Source organism: Helianthus annuus, chromosome 6 (genome assembly GCF_002127325.2).
Source record: "Helianthus annuus cultivar XRQ/B chromosome 6, HanXRQr2.0-SUNRISE, whole genome shotgun sequence".
NCBI classification, from domain to species: domain Eukaryota; kingdom Viridiplantae; phylum Streptophyta; class Magnoliopsida; order Asterales; family Asteraceae; genus Helianthus; species Helianthus annuus.
The window spans coordinates 101602339-101610612 of NC_035438.2; the positions used below are offsets into that span (position 1 = coordinate 101602339).

At 38.2% G+C, this 8274-nt stretch overlaps 1 protein-coding gene across 1 annotated transcript; it reads left to right on the forward strand.

Annotated features, from left to right (window-relative positions):
• Window positions 1-3695: 3695 nt before the first annotated feature.
• LOC110942934 lies at window positions 3696-7928 on the forward strand. Its single transcript, XM_022184693.1, has 3 exons — window positions 3696-3785; window positions 6828-7297; window positions 7454-7928. Exons 1-3 carry the CDS (start codon window positions 3696-3698, stop codon window positions 7926-7928), a joined length of 1035 nt encoding a protein of 344 aa, XP_022040385.1.
• The last annotated feature ends 346 nt before the right edge of the window (window positions 7929-8274 follow it).

An 8274-nucleotide genomic window follows, 5' to 3' on the forward strand; every position in this document is an offset into this window, starting at 1 on the left:
ATTTCTCATCAAAAGCTCCCTAGCTTGTCTTTTAAATTCTGCTTCAAATTTCTTGGAACTTTGGTCATCTTCATCCCTACACAGTGTAAGTTCAAGGAGATCCTGCAAATCTTCAACACTAAGGCCTAGTGCTTCTATCCTTGATATGTTCTTCACTTCACCATTGGATCTGACCAAGGTCAATACGTGGGTCTTTTGATCAGACGTCCACTTTAGTACTTTTAATCCTACTGGGTTTCTTGGGAGAGATTTATTCTTTGATGAGTTTGGAGATGTTGGCCTTGTGAACACTTGCAGACTTTCAGACATTCTTTTGAAGGCTAGTTCAATGACATTGTTTGCTGCAGCTATGTCTTCTGCAGTTTCTTTTTCAATTTGCTCTTGCCTCTCAATGTTTGTCATGTCTGTTAAAGTGTTTAGTGATGCAGGCTTGGTTAATACCTTCTTAAAAAGGTTCTGAAGCTTTGTTGAAGTCTCTTCTTTTAGACCCATTTTCATAATGGTATCATTGAAGTATTCAGCTTCCTTTTCTTTGACCTCTTCTTCAGACAGCTGTTTACCTTCTTCTTGGTTTGACACAAGAGTAGGATTGTTTGCTGATTTGAACAGTGTTCTGAGGTTTTCTATCTGTTGTTCAAGCTTCATCATTTGTTCACATTTCTTTGAAGTGCCTGAAACAGTTATCTTCCTTTTCTTCAGCCTTTCATAGGCTTCATCGGTCTGCTGGTTTGACCATTTTAATATGGCTTCAACAGTATCCATTTTTGCATCCACCAGCTCCTTTTTCTTCCTTTTGTACTCAGCAGTTAGGTCAGCAATGAGCTTTTTGTATTTGCTCCAATTTGGAGCATTCTTCTTCTTTTTAGGATCATTCTTGATTTTTTTCAATCCTCTCTGGCTCATGCTTTAAAGCAACTATTGGCCATTCTTCAAACTGTTTTTCTTCAGCAGGATAGAATTTCTCTTTCATGATGTAGGTAGATATTCTTTTCTTAGCTTATTTCGTTGATCAGCCTTTTCTTTGTTCAGTTTTTGTGCAAACTCTTCCATCTGCTTTACTTTTGAAAGGAAGAATTCCAGTTTTTCAGCAATGGCCTCGTCACTTAGACCTTCACTTTCAACTTTAGCTCTTACTTTAGCCTGTCTTTCCTTGAGCTTGAGATAATCATCCATATCCTCTGGTGCCATAAAGCCTATGAATGAGGGGAATCTTCTTTTTGAAGGATCTTCCTCTGTATAGAATTGCCTCATCTCATTTTTGATAGCTTCTAGTTCTAGTGGATATTTTGCAGCATTAGGATCATGTGTGTCCTCATCGGCAGAGATTGGCTTTTTTTTCTGGTGAAGAGCTTTGGTTGTGATGTAGGAAAGGTGAGAGCAGTGGTGGATGGTTGACTAACAGCTGTTGAAACAACTGGTGTTTCAACCGCTGTTGTCATTACAACTATTGATGTATCAGCAGATGTCTTCTGCTTTTGAGCAGGGGTTGTGATAGCAGTTGTTTGAGTGGTGATGAGTGACTGACTAACAGTAGTTGGAACAACTGGTGTTTCAACCACTGTTGTCATTACAACAGATGTTGTAACATCTGTTGTCTTCTGCTTTTTGCAGGAGGTGATGATGGGGTGGCTGATTTTGATGGTGATGATGGTTTTGGTGCTGTAGACACAGATGATGGTGGAGCAGTAGTTGTGGTGGTGTGTGGTGATGTGGTGTGTGTTGATACTGCAGTTTTGGTTTGGCTATTTTCTGGCTCAACATATATACCATCATCAATTCCCTTTTTCTTCCACTTGATCTTCTCCCCCTTTTTGGCATTATCTGAGAAGGGTTCATTCATGAAGAGAATAGTGGAGGGAACTTTTCCAGAGGCACTTTGAATGTGAGCTTTGATAGCTTTGATATCTGCCTGGGTATCTTTGAACCTTGATTCCACCATATTTGTCAGCTTTTGAACATGTATAGCATGCTGCTGATCTGCCATCTACTTTTGTCTTTCCAGCAGTGGTTGGAACATGGTCCATAACTCATTTGCAGCAGGTGCCTGTTGAGCAGGTGCTTGAGCTGGAGCATCAGAGGATTGGGCTTTCTGAGCTTTTAACAGCTGCTGCACCATATCCTTTATTTCAGCAACTGTGGTTTCCAGGTTTTCAACCCTACCTGTCAATTCCTTGTATTTTGAATCATCACCTGAATTAACAGGATCATCTGAATCCCCACCAGCAGTGGTTTTACCAATGTATGACTTAGGAACAGAGTCCCAAAAATCAGCCATTAATGCCCCTTGTTCTTGGTACTGGGGACTTCTTTCTTCAGCACTTGATAACCTTTTGATGTTGCCAGTAGTTAAAACAAACTCACTGGTGGTTCTCAGTGGTGCTATTGAAGAAATTGCCTTCAAGGGAGTCTTATGAATGTAACCACTGTCCAAATGCAAACCAGTGGGTTCAACATTTGTAGTGGCTGCTCCACTTGAACTACTGACAGGAATTACTTGTAATTCCTGCAGTGTAACCTCCTCAGTTGTTGCTGGGATAACAGAGATATCAACATCAGACCCAGTCACTTGTGGGAGTATACTCTTAGTGATAGGTGTTTGAGAGGAACTGGTTTGTGTCTGAGTAATACCAACTGTATGCAACAAGGGTATCATGGATTGTGGTAATATGGAGGGTGAGGGTGAAGGGGTTGAGAGAGACATGTCCTTGGGATTAGGACTGTGGAAGATGGATCCGAGTGGGTCCAGAGCTGTATGCAACCTGATCCTTTTGTGGGGTCCCTGTGCTTACAACCTGATCCTTTTGTGAGGATGCAGGAGGAGTTTGAGGCAAGGGTTGAGATCTTTCTTCCATCTGCTGTGAGGAAGTAGCAGCAGTGGTTATTGGTGACTTTTGTGTTGCCACTGGCATTGACTCTGGGATCTCATCTTCCAGAGGTGCCTTTGGTTTGGGTTTGGTGGGCTTTCTGGATGTTTTCTTTTTGATTCTTTTTGTGGTGGCAGGTGTGGGTTTCAAAACAGTGGGTGTGCTGCTTTGATCACCTGGAGCAGTGGGCTCAGCAGCCGATACCTGAGGAGCAGTTTCATCTGCTAAATTCTGCTCAGGCACCTCTGCTTTTGTTTTTATTGGTGCCAACATTTTAGAGAATGTTTCAGGTGTTAAACAGTTTATTTTAAAAGAAGCACCTTGTTTGGGCAATTCTGCATCTTCCTTTACAAATTTTTGTTCAAAATAGTAGCTTAAAAATCGTGGAAAGAGCAGAAATGCTTTATTATCAACGTTTTTTTTACCAAATCATCAAATATTTCCTGGGAATAATTAAAATTTTCATTGTTTAAAATTGCATACCCCAGGCATTGAATTTTCGATGGTATTTCATTAAAAGACGTTGTTTTATTAGAAACACACATCAATAAAGTGTGAAACAAAAATCTGGGTGCAGAAGGGAAATAGCCTTTTTGTAAGGTATCCCTTTTTGGTTGCTCTGCATAGCCCCTATTTATGAAATCCTTTTTCAACTTAGTTTTTGAAAAAGAGGTTTTACCTTCCAGGTCATTGAGTTTGAAGAGTTCAGAAATAGATTGTGGAGAGATTTGAATCTTTTTACCCTGTATCGAGGAGTTGATGGCTGTAACAGTGTCCCCTTGTTTTTCAAGGGTGGCATTGTTCCAGAACTCTCTCTGGGTTTTTAGATAGATGGGAGTGTCTGCTGTTAACAAAGTTTTATACTTTGATGCAGATAAGGTGTCAATGATGGTGTCAAAGGTGTGGTCGGCTGTGGGTTTTGTGAGTATACCCACATAGTTGTGAGGGGCTTTGTAACGGATTTCTGTGGTTTCAGCGGCCATTTGAGTGGCGTCTGTTGGGATGGAGGAAGAAGATGGTTTTGATTTTGACTTTGATTTTGATTTCGTCATTTTTTATGAGGAAGATCGAAGAAAGTTTTTGTGAAGAAGAGTGGGAAACTGCTTTGAGAAGAGAATTTTGGAATTCAATTCGACAGTGTGAGCCCCTGTTTGGGTTTAATCAGGGTTTTATTTTAGGGAAAAAGTGAATGCTGATGTGACAGCGGTTATAACGATCTGACGACTAAAAAGCTGACCACGTGTCAACACCTGATGAAAGAGTAAATAATGGAGGACAGTTGTTTTGACAGCCACTGATGGATCAACCATCAGTAGTTACAACGGTAACAAAATGAGACAGTGGATGATTTTTACTATCAGTGGATAGTATATCAGTGGATAGAACAAAGATTTTGAACATCAGTGTTTTTCAAGATTTTCAAGGAGCAGGGGTTGACTTTCAGCAGTGGACAGACTTTAGAGAGCAGATATTGAGGCACAACAGTATTTAAGGTACAACAGTGGTTGAAAGCAATGTTAGTATAGCAACTGTTTGTGTAGCAGTGTTTTGACTTTTGACAAATAATTTTAGCATCTGCTTGTTTAGATGAGGGTATTGATTTTGTGTAAACATAATCTCATGTTCAACATCTGTTATTCTGCAGAAATGCTATACTCAACAATTTACATTTTGGATGTAAATTCTCAAGTTTAAATTGCCAGCAGTTATCTCAGAAATCTTTGTTCAAGGCTTTGCCACATGTTCATTATTCCTGAGTGGTTCAGCATCCCAGATGATGAAGACTTTTCTACTAAGGCTACTCAATTTGTGTCTAATTATTTGAATTAGAACATGAGTATCTCAGTAGTTCAAAATCAATTTGCAATCAATTTTGATCGGTGACAAACAAACTTGAGCTTAACATGACCTTGACATGTGTACCATTTCCTTTTGATCAGATTTAGGGATAGTAATTTCACACAAAAAAATAAGGAAATTACATCCTGACCGGTGAGGAAACTTTTACAATAAAAAATGAGTAAAAGTCCAAAATATATTATTCAGAAAAAAATGAAGTAATATATCCGGTTTTATTTGAGAAAAACACCTTAAAAAATAGTTAGAAGATGTTTTGAAAACAACATCAAAAGGATCTGACAGCTTTTCAAGTAAGTACATGATCATGTCATTCTCAAGTGATTTTGACCATTGTTTAGGGTCATTTTCTTGTCAATTGATTGTAAATTCTTCTTTTAAGGTCAATCACTAGAGATGCCATTGTCACCTAAACAATTCCTGTATTGATGAATGCGCACAGTTGCATGATTACCATTGTTTTACCCAACTTTGGACTCATAAGTGTTTTATGTTTATACTCCTTTTCTTTTGGCTTCAAAAGTTTTGAGATAAACACACTTTTGAGTTTTGTTCATTTTCTTCTTCCCTTTTTACCCTTCTCATTCATAAGTACAGAAATACTCTCTGGGAGATTTTATTTTGAAAAAGCATAGTCCAGAATCATTTTGAAGTAATGTTTTGAGAGATCTTGCCACATTTGTAGATGTTTTATTACCAAATCTTACATTACGTACGATTTGGACTGTTTTGACCCCTTATTTTCTTAATGTGTTTTGACAGAGTTGATTTGGTCCTTTTGAGGATTCTCAACCTGCCTTTTAGCACATAAGAAATTTTGACTAAAGCTTTATTTCCCTCTTTCTATGTTAGCAGAACACTAATGTTTATATGAACATAGGTTTCCCTAATCTGAGGTACATACTTTAGTATAAAATATGATGAAATCATCACAAATTTCATAACAACAGTTGAAATCAATTTTGAATGAAGATAGTCATACATAGTTGCCAGACATGTTGTCAGATCTGAAAACTATGAGTGATTTGAGCATGAAAACACTTGTTATTTTGAAATTTGTGAATCTTATGACATCTTGGTTGTTTTACAGAGTATCAAATTCATCATTTTGAACATCATTTCTCGTTGCTCTGTTTTTCAATACAATCAACCTTAGTATCAATGAATTTTGAGCTGAACTGTTATGTCAAATTGATTGTTAGATCGAATTTGACTGTCCGAGCTCTGATACCAATTATTAGGATCGGAGGCTGTCATGATTGTGCTTGTTTGTAAGATTTTGACAAATCAATGAACACAAAACAATGTAAAGTGCAGCGGAAATGGATACAAACTTTGCAAGCACAATCAAAGAAGAGAATAGTTTGATAAACACATGCTTTCTCATTAAGTCGAATGATTACAATGAAAATCAAAAGATAACAAGCATGCTTACATAACTAAACTCCCTCTCAGCCTGATACCCCAAGGTTGGTTTGCACAAGATGAAAGGATTGAATTGAGAAGAAGAACTCATTCAAAACGATCAAATGTAAAAGTACAGTGTACTGTTACATTTATAGACAATCCAAACCACTGAAGCATCTCAGCTGACGTTACCATGAAAGTGACATCTAACAACCTAACAAACTCTATCTACTGATCTATACAACTACTGCTTTGCTAACTACTGATATTGCATTACATTACATGAGATGAATAAAACTGCTGCTGCATCATTCTACTGCTGTGAACCCAGCAGTACTTGTCATGATCAGCAGTGCTTGACTCAAGGCAGCAGATTGAACAGCAGGGCTTTTAGTCTTCATCAGTCCTTGAATAGAACAGCAGTTGTAGGTCAGCAGATGTTGATAAAGGCAGTACTTTGGAGTGTATCAGATGTTGGAGCCACAGTCAAGGGGAAAGCTTATAGTAAACAGCTGCTTATTGTGAATCCATTGTTGTGATCCGGTTTTGGCTTTCATTATCTGTTCCTCTGGTAGGGTTCAATCCCAACAAGTTATATTTTTATTCTTATGTTTTTAGTCTTATATTTTTATTCCTATTTTTTATAGCGTTGCATTATATTTTTATTTATAAGTTGTATATATTTTTTTTATCTTGTAGGTTGCTCACCAAAGATTATGCGCCGATTACTTTGCTGACGAGCAGTTGTACTCGGAGGCTATTTTTAGACGACATTTCAGAATGAGTCGTCGACTTTTCTTACGTATAGCCAACGATTTAGCCGCTTATGACCCGTTTTTTACCTTGCGACCCGATGCTAGAGGCAAAATGGGCTTCACCACCTTACAGAAATGCACTGCGGCGATTCGTCAACTAGCTTATGGGATGGCAGCCCATGCTTGGGACGAATACTTAAAGATGTCCGAAAGAACTTCTAGAGAATGTTTATACAAGTTTTGCAAATTTGTGGTGAGGCTCTACAGCCAAAAATATTTGCGAAAACCGAATTACAATGACGTCCAAAATTTGTATCAACACCACCAAGCAAGACACGGTTTTCTAGGCATGCTCGGGAGCATTGATTGCATGCATTGGCCCTGGCGGAATTGTCCTACCGCTTGGCGAGGAATGTATACGTGAGGCGATTAGGGACATCCAACAATAATTGTAGAAGCTGTTGTGTCTCAAGACCTATGGATTTGACATGCTTTCTTTGGGATTCCTGGTTCGAATAACGACATCAACGTTCTACAAAATTCCGAGGTTTTTGACGATGTTATAAAAAGGATCGGTCCTGATACGAGGTTTACGGTTTCGGGAGTGGAGTACAGACGCGGGTATTATCTTGCCGATGGAATATACCCACAGTACTCTACAATTGTTAAAACGGTTAGGCATCCTCCAGATGAAAAAAGAAAGAAATTTGCCAAGTTTCAAGAAGCGGCTAGAAAAGATATTGAACGGTGTTTTGGGGTTTTCCAACAAAGATGGCATATTATTGAAAACTCAGCACGCGCTTTTACACCAAAAACGTTACGATACTGTATGTATGCTTGTATTCTGCTGCATAACATGATCCTCGAAGACGAAGGACATGCAATTTGTGAGTATGACGAGAATGCGGTGGAGCAGAATAATATTTCGGTTAGCGGAGAACAACAAGATTTAAATAGGTTCTCGTTACATAACGATTTCACACATGCCAATCTTCAATCTGACTTGATCGAACACTTTTGGAATCTCAGAGAAAACAACGAGTAGTTTTTTTATTTATTTGTAACTTTAGGCTTTTTTTAATGTAACTTTAGGTTTTTTTTAATGTAACTTTAGGGTTTTTTTTTAATGTAGCTTTAGCGTTTTTTTTTAATGCAACTTCAGGTTTTTATTTAAATGTAAGTTTTTTATTTTTATTTACTTTGTTTTAATTAAATCAAAAAAATAATAATAAAAAAATGAGGGAGGACCATCCACCACACCCTTGGATAGTCCCCAAGGGGATGGTCCTCCACCTTTGCTTAGTTGGCGCCTACGTAGCGGATGATACCTTTGAGGACTATCTCACCATACCTCATGCTCTTAATGTCTGTGATGGAAACACATTAATTTA

What these genes read in the sequence shown, in the direction of transcription:
- LOC110942934 (XM_022184693.1), top strand. Translation starts at nt 3,696, where the DNA reads ATGGGAGTGTCTGCTGTTAACAAAGTTTTATACTTTGATGCAGATAAG. An exon ending in TGTGGTCGGCTGTGGGTTTT is followed by an intron (nt 3,786 to 6,827) that starts GTGAGTATACCC and finishes TTTATCTTGTAG; the next exon opens with GTTGCTCACCAAAGATTATG. An exon ending in CCTACCGCTTGGCGAGGAAT is followed by an intron (nt 7,298 to 7,453) that starts GTATACGTGAGG and finishes TGTTATAAAAAG; the next exon opens with GATCGGTCCTGATACGAGGT.